The following is a 16,964-nucleotide window of genomic DNA, read 5'->3' as shown; positions in this document are numbered from 1 at the left end:
GGACATCCAAGAGGACAGAGACCTCTGGGACCAGATACAGGTGGTCTGGGTAGGCCTGCATGGACATCCCCATCAACAGCGGAGACTTCCACTTTCTGCAGCTGGCCTGTGTGGCCCTCGGCCTGGTGGCTGGCAGCATCATCATTGGCGTGTCCGTGTCCAAGGCCGCAGCTGCTGTGGGCGGTGTCTTCCTTGGTGCTGCTGGGCTGGGTGAGCAGGGGCTAGGCTGGGGTAGGGAGGAGGAGATTCTGGTGGGGAACCGGGGGTCTGCTCAGGTGAGCAGAAAATGGTGGGGTGAGCTGGATCCACAGGAATTGGCTGGGGAGAATGAAAGCTAGAAATTTGTGCAAGGTGGCCATGCAGGGTACAGAAGGGGAGAATTGAGGTGGAGCCCCCAGTTGAGGGGATGGGGTGGGGTGGGGTGAGAGTTGATTGCCACGTTCCTTTCTGGCTACCTGTGTCTGGCTCCACATCCCCAAGCCCTAGGCTCTTGGGTTTGTCCTGGTTACAGGTGGGATTCATCAGCCTGTTTGAGGTGGGTTGGTGGGGATAAGCAAAACAGCTCAACTCGGACAAAGGGTTTCCTTTGCTCAGCAGTACCACTGTCCATCTGTCTATATGAGGCAGGCCCACTGACATCTCCAGGGTGACACTGAATGTCATCTTTCACCCCACCCCATCACCCTGGGCCAAAAGCAGAGCATGGAGCCCCAAGCTGGTGGCTCTAGGCATCTGTACCCAGAATTCTGGCACAGTAGTTGGTTTCAGGGGGAGCAGGATTCAGGAGGGCAGAACCCACTCTGCACTCCAGGAGGGGAGAGGGAGGAGCATGCAGAGGAGCCACTGATTCCAGCCCTAGGGGTCCTAGGGGAGGGCAGGGTGATCTGATGGTATTGGTATCAGCCAGGCCTGATTCCAGCCAGCTAAAACAGCAATAAAGCCAACCTCCTCTTTACCTGGGCTAGATGAACCCAAGAGCCTGTGGCCTTGACAGTCTGTAGCCCTTGCCCCAGATAAGCACTGACCCCCAACCCAGGCTTGGGTGCTGGGGAGCTTCCCCATGCACTCACTGGCTCCCATTTACACACCCACAGTTCAATCCTGCACACTTGGGCTCTGCCCATGCACACCCAGATCACCGCCATAAACTGTTCTCCAGGCTCACAGCCCACCACAGCCTCTGCACCTCACATTAACCAGATCCTTTCACCATCACAGAACCCCTTTGTGTTTCTCTTTTCAGGTCTCCTCATCTTCGCCTACCCCTTCCTGAAGGCTCGGCTCAACCTGGACCACGTCCTGCCTTCAATAGGTGAGTCCTCTCCCTGAACCCCAGCAGAACCCTCTGCCAAGGACCCCTCGTGTGCAAGCACAACTGTGTGCGGAGTGAACCGATGTGTGAGACTGCTCTCGAAATGTCTGGTATAGCTGCTGTGCATGTGTATTGTGCAGGCGTCGCCATGACTACAGTGAGGCAGAATCCAGTCTGTTGCCTGCAAGAAAGGTGTCAGAAGCTAGGGAGCCCATCTTCCATGAAAGCTTTTCCATTCCTTCGCAGCCTCCCAGATAACCCCATCTCATCCTGAAGGCCCCATAAAGACCTTCTATCTCCACTAGAACCCCAGGATGCCTGAGCAGCTCCCACTTCATCTCAGCAATGCACATACAGCCTCCAAACTCCCTCGATCCTAAGGGTCTTTGCATGTTCCTAGTGCTTCCCAGGACCATAGCCTCCTTAAAACTTTGCCATTTCCTTCAATAACTTGTTTCTTCTGGCCCTCCCCAAACCAGCCCAGATCATGTGGTAGATTTAAAGGAATGTAGCGGAAAAGGACAGCAGGAAGGATGTTCTTTGCCAAGCTGGGCTTGATTTGGGAATGGCTCAGCAACCAGGCGTCTCATCCTGCAGGAGGCCTGAGAATCCACCCTAACCCAGGGCCAGACCATGGAGAGGGAAGATCCAACACCAATGGCAATAAAGAAGGTAAGTTCCATACTGGGGATTTAGCTCAGTGGTTCTGCTGCCTGCCTCTCAAGTGCAAGGACCCAAGTTCATTCCTGGCACCCCCCCCAAGAAAGAAAGAAAGAAAGAAAGAAAGAAAGAAAGAAAGAAAGAAAGAAAGAAAGAAAGAAAGAAAGAAAGAAAGAACAAAGTTGTTCCTGAAATTTTGGAGTCTTTCATCTCTCTTCCTTGGTCAGCAGCCTTGTGGGACCCTGTAAGGAAAACCTCAGGGGGCCATGCAGAGGGGCGTCCCCAGCTGGGGAAGCAGCATCACCAGCTAATTCTTCCCTATGCTCAAGCCCTTCTTGTTCGTCCTCGGGGCTCCACAATGGGGCGGGAGGCCCTCACTGTATCACCCTTGCTCAGGTCGAGTTGCCCTAGCTTATTTTCCCCATTCCCCTTTTGGTGGTGGAATCCAACTCTCAGAGCTGATACCTGAAACCAGGCATCTTCTCCTCCCTCCCCTCCCATCCCACACACACTGGAAAATCCCAGGGCAGGAGTGGCCCAAAGCCTGCAGACTCTGCCATGGTCTATACTCAGCAGAATATCCAGACACTGTCCAGAGCACTTTACATATATTAACTTGTTTAATTCTCACAACCATGTGAGGGAGGCACTGTACCCAGCTTCGGTTTCTATAAGGGGCAACAGTCCCAGGGAAATCAAGCAACAGGTTCCACAGCTAGGGAGTGTGGAACCAGCACTCAAGCTATCAGCAGCTCCAGAGTCCTGCCTCTCTTCACACTGTGCTGCACTTTTCTTGATGGGCCATCTTGTCCTTGCTGAACTGAAACTGCTCCCTAGGACTCACCTCTCCCCGTCTATCCCAGCTCTGCCCTTGGGTCACTGGGCACTGACCCAAGGTCCTTTTGGGTTTCTCTGCCCCCAACTACTCCATGGGGATCAGTCCCCAGGCAGCACATGTCCTGCTCTCTCCCCCAGGAGCCCGCAGCAGCCTGTCCACTGTGAGCAGGACCTTGGAGAAGTTGAAGCCAGGAGCTCGAGGGACCGAGGAAGGCTAAGGGGCTGCCCTGCTCACCCTTCCTGCCTGCTACCCCTGTCTCAGAGATGGAAACACCAGACCTGCATTCGCCTCCAGCCAAGCCTCTTCGGAAGAGATTCCACAGGCCTTGCTGCAGGCCCCATGGGGCTCCCTGATTTCCCTCATCACTTGGCTTTTCTTTCTGTACTGCAACTCAGCTTTGCTCCCTTTTTGATCTCCTGATTTATCTGGAATTTGAGGCCCAGAACCCCAACTACACCCAGTGAGGTTCCAGTCCCTTGCTTCATTCTGGCCACCGAAGATAACCACAGGCCCAGAGGAACCACAGACTGGGCCCCCAGCTGAATCCTCTACCCCCACCCCACCCACCCCAGCCTGGCTCTGAGTCTTTGAAGCTGGATGGTAGGAATGAGACCAGATTCCTTTCAAAACGGCAAGTCCTGGGCAATTCCTCAGGGATAGGCCTTGAGCAGCGGTGAATCAGAGAGGCCGTAGTTATGCTTGGAAGAGAGAGACTCAAAGAGGGACAAGACACGAACAAAATGATCACTACTATGACAGGAGTCAGGTGAGCCACTCACCTAGCATGGGATCAGAGAACATGACACGCCAGCTGAGCCCTGTCCTGGGATTCTTGCTGTTTGACTCCACCACTCCGGGCTTTGCACACTGTGGCTCCTCTCTCCCACCCTCCCCGCCCCTCCTTAACAAACTGAACACCTAGTGCTTCTGGGCCTTGGCTTTATCCTGAAGCCCTCCCTGTTCCCACTGCCTGTCAACCTTCTCCCTACTCAAAGTCCCCTAACCACAGACTCTTCCACCAGCCTGAGTCCTCCTTTCTTGACCCCTGCAGGCAGGCTCAAAGTCTTTTTCACAAAGCAATTATTATGTCTACTTACGCATAATGACTGTCTACTGAATGTTGTCCCTTTTCCAGTCCCTAGTACAGGACAGGACACTCACGGAGCATGAGTGCCTAAGTTTAGAGGAAAACCCATCCCCTAGGCTTTCCTGGAGAATCACACAGGGCACTCTCTGTCACAGGGCTCAGAGAGTGGAGGCCCAAGCCCTCCTTGCTCCTCTCTTGCACGTCCAGGTGTTGTGTGGCCTTCACAACATTGCTTGGCCCCTATAGGAACATCTGCTCTATGTGGCTTCTGTCATGGTTTGACCCAGACAAGCTGGGACAGACTCATTCTTCCAGGATCAATGCAGATGACTCTTGTTCTTCTTCTTGGAAGCATCCCCAGACTTCATTTGAGCTCCCAGAGCCCCCAGGCTTCCCTCTGCGTGGCTCTGGTCTATTTACCACCATCCCATCCACCCCCACCCCCGCCTTCAGAAGGGAGCTGAGGGTCAGGCACACAGAAGGCACCTAGTGAATATGGAGAAACCAAACCAAAAGTGTCAGAGCCCATCTCACTGTACAGATGGGAAAGCGGAGACCCCGCAGGAGCAACCACTGGTCCAGTCCCCCAGGGCAAGTCATGAGGCCAGGCTGTGCATTCAGATCTCCTCTCTCTCTCTCTGCACTCAAGGTTCTGTCCTCCACATAGACCACAGGGCCTAACTCCCTGACCACAGAGGGAGCCAATGAGAAGGAAATGAATTTTACAAGTGCTGGCCAGTGGAGATTAGTTCCTCTAGCCTAAGGGAGTCAGCTTCCTCCCTCCTTTAAACCCTTCCTCTCCACCTGTTCTCTGTCCCTTCTCCTTTCCCTCCTCCTTTTCTTCAACAGTATATCACGAGCACATAACTCAAGCTCCTCCTGATCAATGAGGCCTCCCACCTACCTTCAGTCCTTACCTCAGTGCCCCAAAGAGGCATTCAAGGGCAGAGGAGGCGGGAGTGGGGAATGTGAGCCTGAGCTGTGGGGAGAGCAACCTCCCCATCAGCCCTTCTCAGCCATGAGCTCCCCAAGGCAGGACCATGGTATCCCCAGGGGCTGGATTGGCCAGCTATAGAGAAGTGCTGGGGACAGGGTGGAATAAATTGAGGAATGAGCCCAGAATGGTGGTACACACCTGAAATCCAGCACTCTGAGAGGCTGAAGCAGGAGTATCACAAGTTCAGGCCCCGCCTGGGCAACTTAGCAAGACCTTGACTCAAAATTAAAACATAAGATAAAAATAAAGAGTGATCATATAAGATAGTAAAAGTGTCATTCATTGAGGAAGAACTGGGTTTAAAAGACCCTTAAAGCTAGATGGGAATTGTTGGGGCCTGGACCTCTGAGTCCTGTCTTTTCTCTCTTGTGGGTTTCTGAAATACGCTTCCCCACAGTACAGGTGAATATCCGGATACAGTCTCCCCAAGAGTATCTTCACCCCGAATCACAGAAGTGGGCCATGTGAGACCCCTGCCTTCTCTCCCCATCAGGTTTGGAGAAGTGGGGCAGTGGGGCCAACCTGGTGGGGCTGGCATGGTAGAGTGGCCATAAAACCCTCCGGTGACCCAGCACGGGCACGGTATATGGACAGGGACTTCCAGCAGTCTGTTCAGTAAAGGAAATCGGCTCTGTCCAGTAATCGTGATCCGACACCTGGGCCGGGCTGTGTCTAGCTAGGGCTGGGTGCTGGGAACACAACAGCGGACTAGATGTGGAAAGTGAGCAGAGACAGCCTCTTGGAGTCACACCTGTGCTGGGACAAACTGTAGGAGGACTGTTATGGTTTAGATGGTGAATGTCCCCCAAAGGCCTCATGTGCTCTTGGGATGGGCCTTTGGAAGGCAACATCGCTGATTTACTGTTAGGACTCAGGATCTGGTAGGAAGAAGCAGGTCACTGAGGGCCTGACCTGGAAGGGTGTCCCCCTGCCCCCACCAGTTCCTCCCTTCACGCTGGGTTCTTAGTCTCCAGTCTACGCGCAAGAGCAGCGCTTGCAGCCACCCAGGCCCTTCCGTGAGACGTTTTTGTGCTTAAGCCTATGAAATTGGACTGAAACTTTTGAACTCTGAGCCAAAATAAACCTCTCCTCCTTCAAAGTATAGGTGTCCGGTATTTCAGCCCAGCGATGAGAAGGTAACTAAAGGATTCCTCCAGCTGGGGCAAGGGGCAAGAAATAGAGGGCCTTGGTCTGCACATGGAAGCTGCCAGGGCCACTCAGGAGGAAGGGCCCCGGTCACAGGGACACCTAAGGGGTTTGTAAATAGAGGCGTGGCTGAACGAGAGGGGTGAGCTGAGAGACCCCCCGGGGGGAACTCCTCCTGGAAGCCAGCGCCTCAGGCTCTTCCCTACCCCCTAGGCATCCTTGCAACACAGTCCTGCCTGGAGCCAGCCCCCTGCCAGCACACCGTCCTACCCCTCGCCTAGGCTGCCGCAGGCTTGCTAGCTGCTCCCACAAATCCCACCCGGAGAGAGTCATCTCCATAGGGGCTCATAGCCACACCCCTTTCCAGGTTGCAGGATTGGAGGAGGTTGACTGGGGAAGGGGCGCTGACAGCAAGTCGTCCTTGGAAAAACTCTCCCTGCCCACACAGCGCTAGGTCCCTGCAGGGCGGACTGGGAATCGAGGGAAGCTGAAGGCAGGGCCAGGACCACCTGTAGCCCCCAACACCGCGCTGCTTGCGCTCTGCCCAGGCCGGGCTCCGGCGGAGCGCAGCCGAGACCGTGTGGGAGGGCAGGAATTATTTGCTGGGGAGCTTGCAAACCGCGGAACACAGAGGAGCTAAGGGGACCAGGAAGGCGGACCAGAGCTGGGGGCGGGAGGCACCTTCTGGGCACCCAGCCGTGGTGGGCAGCGGGCGCTGGGAGAGTGAGAGGCGGCGGGGCACAGTGTTCACCCCTCCTACCCACCACCACCGCGGGAGCCGATCCAAGGGAGCCGGCGGAGGGAGGCGGCGCCCACTCACCCAGTGCCCCTCTCCCGGCTCTGATCCGGGCTCTGCACACGGCTCGGCCCGGGCCCACAGCGCCGCACCCCCCGCACCGCGCCGCACTTGGCCCAGCTCCCGGGTTGGACGGCAAGGAGCTTCCACGCACAGCCTCAGGCAAGTCAAGGATACAGGAGTTCGGGGAGGCTATAGGGAGGCGGACGAGGAGAGGCCGCTTAATGAGTACAGCCCTGAGCTGGGGCGGGAGCGGGGGATCAGGGGTCAGTGCTAGACAGGGAACAGACCTATGCCCTTGAGAAAAGAGAGGTGAGAAAGACAAAGAGGGCGCAGCAGAAGGGGAGACGTGTCAGTGTCTGGCTGCCTTGGGCCCCCTCTGCTATGCCCTGATCTTTCCCCTCTTATGGAATTTGCTCTAGGACCCCTCTGCCCTCCACACTCTCCCCTAGACCCAAAGTGAGGCAGGAGGCAGAGGGAAGTAGGCAACAGACAACTTCAATCCAAGGGACAAAGGAAGCCAGGAAAGCAGCAGATGTGGGTGGCCCCTCTACTGATGCCTCCCTTCACTGTTAAGAGGCAGGGGCCCGAACTGGGGACACAGCAACAAGCTGTGCCAATCGGGGCACGCAGACCTGGACCCAGGAATCACATCAGGGTGTCCAGAGGGAGTCAGGAGTTTGGGCGCCATGAGTCGGGAAGTTACAAGACTGAAAGAAAAAAGCAGCGTCCACCTGCACTAGAAGGTAAAGCCCAGCCAGCTGAAGACTAAGCAGATCCAGGCTCAGGCACAGGGAGCTGACTTCCCACCACACCTGTGGTGCCCAGGGTGCCACCCCTGGCCTCACCTGTGCCACACCTGGTGAGCTCACCCCCACCCAAGCAGAATCAGGAGGGCTGCCTGGAGGAGCCAGAGCCAGGGAGCTGCAGTGGGGGCCAACAACAGGGCAGGAGCAGCAGCAAGACTGTGGGAAGGTTGGACTAGAGAGACACTTGGGAGGAGGACCTTCAGGACTCTGAGGTGGGCTGGAAATGGGCCGGGGAGCCTGTGGGAGAAGAGGGGACCAGGGCTGACCAAGGCTGTAGGTTGTGTGGGAGACGGCGACAGTGAAGGTGCCAGTCTCAGAGACAGTGTTTCCAGGAAGCAAGGCTCAGCAGGCCAAAGCTAAGGCCATGGGCTGAGCAGTGTTCATTAAACCCAACAACAACTAGAGGACCAGCGGCCTTGGTGAATGCAGAGGCAGGAGTACAATGGGACCCAAAGCAGAGTGGAGCAGAGGGTGATTGAGAAGGAGGAGACACATAAATATATATGGATCTAGCTCAGTGCAAAGGCCCTGGGTTCAATCCCCAGTGCCAAAAACTAAAAAGAAAAAAGAAGGAAAGGAAGGGGGGAAGGAGGGAGGGAGAGAGGGAAGAACACAGAGAGAAAGAGACAGAGACTAGAGAGTGTTACCTGTAGACCTCTGTGGGGTTGAAGGAGAGTCTTAGGATGGGACAGGCTTGGGAGTGTCTGAGAGTTGAGCACAGAAGAAGGTTTCCCAAGAGTCTCAAGGGCTCACCTGAAGCCAGAGCTGCAGATGCACAGAGGGCCCCATGCTGCCCCTGAGCTTTCTTCTCTGGCTGAGCTCAGCAGGTCAAGTGTAAACTCCTGACTGAGGCCAGGTGGAGTCTTTGCTGGGCATCTTTAGCAGAAGGGTAAAGGGCCATGTTAAGTGACAAGACTAAATGAAGTCAGTTAGTGTGGATCTCCAGTGAATAGGGTTAGAAAACAGTCACAGCAAGGGGAGGTGTGCATTCCTGGTAAAGAACACAGACTGGGGAAAAAAAAAAAAAAAAAACAAACTACAGAAGGCCGGGGATTTAGATCAATGGTTCCACCACCTGCCTTGCAAGCACAAGGACCCAAGTTCGATCCCTGGTACCAAAAACAAAAAAGAACACAGACTGGGCACACACAGAGCTGGGTTTGAGTCTCACCTATGCCATGTGTTACCACCATGTCTGTGACCATGGGCAAGTAATTTAACCTTTCTGAGTCTGTTTCCTTAGGGATGACAATAGTGTCTACCTCTTAGGCTTGTCATGGTATGTATAGAAGACTTACCTCTGAGCCTATTTTTCTGATGCTATAACAGAATACCTGAGACTGGATAAATTATAAAGCAAAGGAGTTTGTTTAGCTTACCATTCTGAGGACTAGAAAAGCTTACAGCAGGGTACTGGCATTTGCCTGTCTTCTAGTGACAGCTTGGTGCTGCTTCAAATCATGGCAGAAAGCAAAAGGGCAATCAGGTACACATAAAAGAGACAAAATGCAAGAAGCAAACTCAGTGTAGAAAAACCTGCTTCATAATGACTAATCCAGTCCCACAAGAGCAAGAACTCACCCTGTAAGAGTTGACCCTGTCCCGTGAGAAACACTTCTTCATGACCTGATCACCTTTTAAAGTTCCTGCCACACTGCCACAGAGATTTCCACTGAGTTTCAGAGGGAACAAACCATATTCAAACCATGGTACTAGGTGCTGTCTGGGTGTGTAGTGGGGGCATAGCCGAGAGCCAGACACCCAGGTTTGTCAGAAGTGGACCGATTCAGGCGGACAACGAGCTAATAGGGTGGGGGCCTGCAGGGTTGGTGGTAGCTGGGGCAGAATGGAGGAACTGGGCATTGGAGACAGGGCATCAAGGAACTAAGAGGCAGAGGGCCAAGTGATTGTGCACGTTGCTGCAGCCCCTCTGGGAAGGTAAGACTTGGGCTGGAGGGGAAGCAGTGAGTCTCAAAGCCTTGGCAGAAGGTGGACGGGAAGAGCAGTTCTACTGCAGGAGTCTGGCCCCACCCCTCCTGCCACCTGAGGCCAGAGATCCCATTCTCCCCATAGATGTGTCCCTGACTAATAGCCAATCTGAGAGCATCAGGAAGGGAGCAGAACACCCTAAGGCAGTGGGGTCATGTTGGCCCGATGGGTGCAGAAGTTGGTCTAATGGATGCAGCACTGTGATTGCAATAGAGAAGGCTGCAGAGCCCTGTGTCACTGGGGCCCACTAGAAGTCAGAGCCTGCAGAGACGGTGTAGACCAGACTCCAGTTTACCAGTAGCAACAGTGAAATAGCTCTTGAGGGGCACAGTAAGTGCTTGCTAGCTGGAGACACAAAGACTCACTGTAGATAGAAGGGTACCTTCAGAGCAACTGAAACAGAACACCTGTCCCCATTATTCCTCCCAGGGCTGCTGCTCTCAAGCACCTCCACTCCAGCCTGCCATACCCAGGAAAGAAGTCTCTAGAGGTCTGTTTGCTGTGCAGCAGCTCATCTGCACCAGACAGGCAGTTGGCAGTGCCTGTCTGTCTCTGTGTTCGGCCTGTATCTGCAACTCTGTGTGTAGTGCAGCTGTGCTTATATTATGGGTGTGTCTGGACCCTGAGTGTGCACGAAGGGTGCCTGTACACACAGGCACACACACACTCAGGGAGGAGAAGGATGGAGCCCAGGAGTCAGACGGAGAAAGTGGAAAGCCAGGCCTTCAAGCGTCATCTTCAAACCATGTTTCTAGGGTCAGGGATTTAGCTCAGAGGTTCCACCACCTGCCTCGAAAGCAAGACCTGAGTTGCTAGCATGGGGAATCTGTGTGCGTGGGTGCATGCATGTGTGTGTGCATGCGTGTGTGTGTGTGTGTTTGTGTGTGTATGGTAGGCTTGCATGTGCCTGAGTGGCAAAGAGACTACTGGGATAGGATGATGCGGCTCTGTGGACTCTGAGGAGGCAGAACTCTGTTGGCAGGAGCGGAGAGTGTACAGGCTAGTGAGTACGTCCCAGCTAAGAATGAGTAATGGTGATGCGAGAGATCCCCTGAGGATGGGGGTAGGGTAGGACAGAGAGAGTGTAGGGCTGGGGGGCCAGGGAAGGGGCCCAGACTTCAGGGACTGAGGCAGAACAGGAGAGTTTCAGCAAGGGACAAAGGGCTCCACCTGGGGGACTGGGACTCACATGGAGACACCGGGCCAGGTCGTGTGCACACACACTTAAGGGGAGGATCCCTTTCCTGGAGCCCCGGGTCTCTGGCAAAGAGGATCTTTGACTCTGGGAGCAGGAACCTGGGGCCAGAAGATCCGAACAGCCCGGGGTCAGGCTGCTGCTCTAGGTGTAGCACAAATATCCTAGGACCATGTGGTGGAGGAGTGGGGCAGGATAACCTGTGGGGGCTTTAGGCAGAGACCGCCTGCCCCAGGGCCTCTCACCTTCACTTTCTGAGGCCCAACCCCTAGCTTGCTGATGACCGACTGGACAATATTAATCAGTGACCACGCTTCTAATAATTAAACATCTCTACACTTTCAGTAAGCAGAAATTCTGGCGTAGCAGAAACGTGAACTCTTCAGTCTAACAGAACAGGTTCAAACCCCAGCTTTCCCCCATTACAGCCTAGTAAATGGGGGACAACCCTTCCCTCTTTCACATCCCTGCCTCACTGTGACTGGGGACAGGCTACAACAGCCCACAGGGTTGGGGTGAAGATTAAATGTGTTAACATAGGGGAAAAACTTGGCAGAGAGTCTCTTTACATAACCCTTCCTCATAATCCATTTGGCAGTAACTTCTCAGGAAAATAATTTAATCTTAGCCCAAAGCAAAGAATTTGGAAAAATGAACATGTATATTCCATATTACAGACCAGTGTGCTGTCTTTATGAGACCTTTTAATATGATAGCAATTTTTTTAATAAGTTCCCACTTCTACTTTCATGAACCTTGGGTAAGCCAAATGTCGACAAGAAACTTCAGTCAGGGAACAATAACCCGGTTACACCTCTCCCTTTACATTCAGAGAGGAACCCCACCTCTTCCAAATTGCCCAGCCAAATCAAAATCCAACATCTTTAACATCTAAGGCCTAACCCTGAGTTCTGGTTCCTACCCTACACTGCTTCTAGATTCTCCTCCTAGAGACCACAAGGTCCTCCAGACCAGATGCAGGCCAGCAGGGAGGGACGGCTGCTTGGCCAGGGTCATAGGCAGATGATGGCAGTGTTCAGAGCCTGGAATGGGTGGGGAAAGGGCTGGTACTTGTCTGGCTTGGAGCAGATCTGTCCATAACTTTCCCCTGGGCTCAGCAGCTTGGAGGACTCATAAAAGAGAAGTTCTTCGAATTCTAGCAATTCAAGATTTCAGAGCAATGACTTTCTCTCAGTGCTCAGATGCTGGGCTTGAGGCTTGGCTTGGAATGAACTAGAAAGGGCTGGTGGAGGCTGAGGATGTAACTCAGTGATACAGCAGGACTGGTGTAGTATATATGAGGCCCTGAATTCAATCCCCCTTAGAGGGTCCTGCTCTCCCACTACAAATGTTTCATGGCACAATTCATTAGTCAGAACTAGTTACACAGCCCTGCCTGATCCCAAATCTGCTGGGAGAGGATTTAGTGAACAGCACCAAACACACTCCATAGCCAGAAGTTCCACAACAACAGGACCAACACTGCTATAGGGGCATTAGGAGGACCATTGTTCACCAACGTAAGTGGTGGTGCAAACGGAATTACAATCCCAAAATGACCTCTACACTCCATGCTTGCACGTGTCCGCCTCCCGCTCTGGGAGGGAGGCAACTTCCGGAATAAGCCAGGCACCCATTGCCCTTAGCTTTTTCTATGCCTGGGTGGAGATTCTGCCAGTGGTTTTGTTTATGGAGTCAACTCTGCCTCCTGGGAGCAGATAAGAATCACTCATTGGCAATTAGCACAAGGACGCTCAGCCCCTAGGCAGGAATTCACTTTCTGTTAAAAACATACCCAGTGCTCTTCTGCTGTTAACATTTGATCAGTGTGAATGCTGATTACTGCAGCTTATCCACAAATCCTGGAGAAGAGCCTTTGCCTGGTGCTTTAGTTATCCAACCAATACATATTTAGCAAATCTATTTAGCCCTGTGTTAGGTTGAGAGCTCAGGCTCCTGGGTCAGGACACCAGATATCAAATCCTGGCACTACCACTACCACTGAGTGGTTGTAGGTGAGTTTACTTAATCTTTCCGTGCCTCAATTTCCTCATCTATAAAGTGGGGATATAATAGTAATATTCAATCTTATGTTGAAAAATTAAATTAGATATTATTTTAGAGTACTGTGTATAGCTCAACTGTTAGTTATCAACCAGAAAGTGGAAATTTCAGATTCTCATCTAGACTTGTGTTTGTAAGGTAGACTAGCTTCTATCAGACCAGCACACCACTGAGCACAACTAAAAAAGCTGGACTGAGCATCTAAGAAATCTGTTTAGGGGCTGGGAATGTGGCTCAGTGGTAAGAGCACTTGCCTAGTATGTGGAGGTCCTCAGCAGAAATAAGAGGAGGAAGAGAAAGAGTTGTTTTCCAGTTCGTAAGAAAAATTGTAAGGCAGGCATGGTGGCACACACTTGTAATCCCAGCACTCAGGAGTCTGAGACAGGAGGATGGCTGTGAGTTTGAGGCCAGCCTGGGTTACATAGTGAGTTCTAGGGCAACCTGAATTACAAAGTGAGACCTTGTCTCCGAGAGAGAGAGAGGGGTGGGGAGAGAGAATGGAATTCGTGAGATAAAATTGGAATTAAGGATTTACAAAGTGGAGAGGTCCTATTTGACACCTCCAGTTTCTATTGTCAATTTTATGTGGTGCTAGGGATCAAACCAGGACCTTTAACATGCTAGGCAAATGTTCCAACACTTAACAACACCCCCAACCCTCCTCCAGTGTTTAGTTGGGCTGCTGTACTCTATAAGGAATAGTTAACCAGATATAGACTCAGCAGAGCTAGAACCAAGTTTCTAATCAGTGCAGTCCCAGATTGGACCAACGTGATCTGTTCCTTCTTTAGCTGCCTGTGAGAAGCTTCCTCTCTGAAGGAAGATATCATCTAGATTAGAGCCTTAAACTGTCTCTGCAATTTCTCATGCATGACATCAGGCATTCAGCACTAGATAGCTCAATGGTAGAACACTAGCATGTGCAAGCTCCTGAGTCCAATTCCCAGAACTGAAAAAATGAATAAATAATGTGGGGGTGAAGGTGTAGCTCAGTGGTAAAGCATATGCTTAGCACAAGCAAGGCCCTGGGCTTGAAGCCCAACAGAAACAAAAACAAATATCTGGCATCCCAGAAGATAAGACCAAATAACCAAAAGCCAAAATTGATTGAAGTAGATAAGAAAAGCAAACTCACAGAAGATCCAGATGTTGGAATTTTCAGGCATAGACTTTAAAGGGTTTACTGTTTTCAAGAAAATAGATAACAACAGGGAGTCTTTGAACAGAAAAATGGACTCTATGAAAAATAATTGATGGAAATTCTAGAGCTGAAAAATTATAACTGAAAATAAGAACTCAATATATGGACTTAATAGTTGGGAAGACGTATGTGAAGAAAGGATTAGGGGAAGGGGACTGGTTGCTAAGTCAGTAGAAAAATATCCAGACTGAAACAGAAAGAAAAAAAAAGGCTGGAAAATACAGAATAGGATATAAGAGACGTAGAACAATATGGAATGGTTGAACATATGTGCAGTTACAGTACCAGAGGGAGAGGAGAGAGAGAATGAGGAAAAAAAAGAATGGCATCAATTTATCCAAAACTGGAGGTAGGCACCAAGCCACACACCGTAGAAGCATCAGGAACCCCAAGAAGAATAAACACAAAGAAAAACATGCCTAAGTACATCGTGGTAAAACTGTGAAATCCAAAGACATAGAGATTTCCCTATAAGGGAAAAGAAATGAGTTCCTTGCATTCTCCAGACACCCGGGACCTCCTTAATCTTTGTCCACTGTCAGTTTTCAAGTGTAGTGTGATGTGAGGCAAAGGGTCAGACTCCATCACACACACACACACCCCAGGCGCGCCCTCAGCCTCAGCAGCTTCCCCACAGGAAGGAAGACTGCCTTTGCCAGGTTTTGTCTGGTATTAATAAATGAGGGAGAAAGGGATTCAAAATAGGAGTACCTAGGAATCTCATGGGACCTCCTGAGGATCAAATCCTTTTCTGAAAAATAAAGCAAGAGTCACATGGGCATGCTATGAACCAGATCCTCTGTCTTCTGACTCCAGTCTCTTAGTGCAACCACCAGAGGAACCCCACCCTACTTTCCTCTGAGCCTCATTCAAGAAGCTGTAGGGATTCAGTGATATCACAGATGGAAAAGTGCTGTAAGCTGCTGTATTTGTTTGGTTGTTATTGTTGCCTGGCAGAACCTCAGGGATAGGTTAAAGAGAGTAAATGGTTTCTGCACATGTGGAGCTTCCTGAGGAATCAGGTTTCTGGTTACCCTCAAGAGTCAACATGTGCTGCCTTTGCCAGGATTTGGGGATTTCTGATTTCATGCCAGCTTGGTGTGATTAGAATGAGTCCTGGTAGAACTGCCACCTCTCAGCATGGTGCCCAGAGAGGGAACTCCAGAGTCATCAGATCTGGACAGGCCTGGAAGTGACCTTCCATGACCTCTAAACTGGTTGGGCCAAGCTGACTCCAATCTGTGTCCCTAATAAAGAATCTGAACTGCCTTTCCCTGATACTAGCCCTCATTTACACTCACCGAGCACTCAAGCTTTTTCCAACCGGAGTGTGCAGGCTTTGGACAGCACAAAAACAACAATCTGACACTTAGGGGACAGACCAACTCTTCTGTTTCCAAACCCAACATGACCAACCTCTCAGATCTGAGATTCCGTGAGTCTTTTCTCTGTCAACCATCACACAAGAACCTGGTTAACGTTTATTAAATAACCACAGTTTGCCAGGCATGGTGGCGCAGGCCTGTAATCCCAGCACTTGGGAGGCTGAGGCAGGAGGATCGCTGTGAGTTTGAGACCAGTCTAGGCTACATAGTGAGTTCCAGGTCAGTCTGAACTACACAGTGAGACCCTGTCTCAAAAAACCAAAATAAATAAATAACCACTGTTTGAAGCACTATATTTAACTTAAAGCAATTAACTATCAGTCTCTGAAGCTGGTTCCGCTCATATAGCTCTGCATTACATTCGCACAGAGCAGAGGGCCAGCTCTCCAGGTCGTCCTGCCTGCTCCTCATCCTGCAGACTGTATTCCCACCTGTGCTGCCATCTGAGCAGTACCCTCCCACCCAGAATACTCTCTGACATTGTTTCACAATTCCAACATGGCTCACAGGTATGATCACATCCTTCCTGAGCCTTGGTACCTGTGATTTCATGTTATAGAACAGAATCTCAAGTAGAAGTCATAGATCCTTGGACTCTATGTATATTACTCTTGCTTCTGTGTGCATTTCCAGAATTCTGGCATCCAGCAACAGATCTCAAACAAGATACACCTAGAGAATCTTGGAAAGGAATTCTAGCATCCCGTGATCTGGTGGATGAATCCAGGTCCAACTGTGGAATCCTGGATGGCTGAGTGGACATAGGGCTGGAATCTAATAGAATGCCCAGCCCAGAAAAGGCCCAGGGCCCCAGCGCAGGTAGGAATTGCCTCCTCTCACTGGATATGTGAATCACCAGGAGTGCCTTACCCTCGTGTAGCTGCCCACACCAGGACCTCAATGGCTATTCAGGAAAATGAATCTCACCACTGTGCCTCCCAGAGTCTAGTGCAGGTTTCTTCATCTGAGCAAGGAGGGACCAGGCCAGAGAACTGTTGGGCGCTTCCTTCCACTTGAGAGCCTGGAGTTGTCTAAAACCCAAGAGCTGCCACCAGCCTTCTAATTAGGTCAGCTGAGCACGATGAGGAGGAGGACCATTTAATAAGCACCCTGCTGGGCCCTCTACAGCTATCCGCTGTTTTTTGTTTTTTAACCGGGCAACTCGGGACCTTCCACTTTCGGGGCAGGTGCAGCACCACTCTCTTATTTAACCAGGAAGGTTTCCTGGAGGTGGGGAGGTGGATGACTAGAGGAGTTGAGAAGGGACTCCAGGGCCTGGGTGTAAAAACAATAGGCAGACTGCAAAAGGAGTGGTTTGTGCCCAGAAGCCGCGGTAGGGAGCTGCTCTAGAGGACCTCTGCACCCCCAGACCCTGAATGTAGCCACGGAAGCACTGAGTGGCTCAGCCCAGCCGCGGAGGCTGAGCGGCCCTACTGATCCATGCTCTTTCTGTGTATCCGCAGGACCACCGTGAGCAGGCATCTG

General features: G+C 51.6%; 1 protein-coding gene across 1 annotated transcript; it reads left to right on the top strand.

Moving 5' to 3' along the window:
• Kncn (kinocilin) lies at positions 1 to 5,081 on the top strand. The gene is made up of 4 exons (XM_010610222.2): positions 1 to 210; positions 1,244 to 1,312; positions 1,910 to 1,984; positions 2,948 to 5,081. The coding sequence occupies exons 1-4, from the start codon at positions 60 to 62 to the stop codon at positions 3,025 to 3,027; spliced, it is 375 nt and encodes a 124-aa protein (XP_010608524.1). The 5' UTR covers positions 1 to 59; the 3' UTR covers positions 3,028 to 5,081.
• Positions 5,082 to 16,964: the final 11,883 nt, after the last annotated feature.

Source organism: Fukomys damarensis, unplaced genomic scaffold (assembly GCF_012274545.1).
Source record: "Fukomys damarensis isolate Sample0158 unplaced genomic scaffold, DMR_v1.0_HiC HiC_scaffold_23, whole genome shotgun sequence".
Taxonomy (NCBI): Eukaryota; Metazoa; Chordata; class Mammalia; order Rodentia; family Bathyergidae; genus Fukomys; species Fukomys damarensis.
This window is presented reverse-complemented; position numbering and strand designations above follow the sequence as displayed.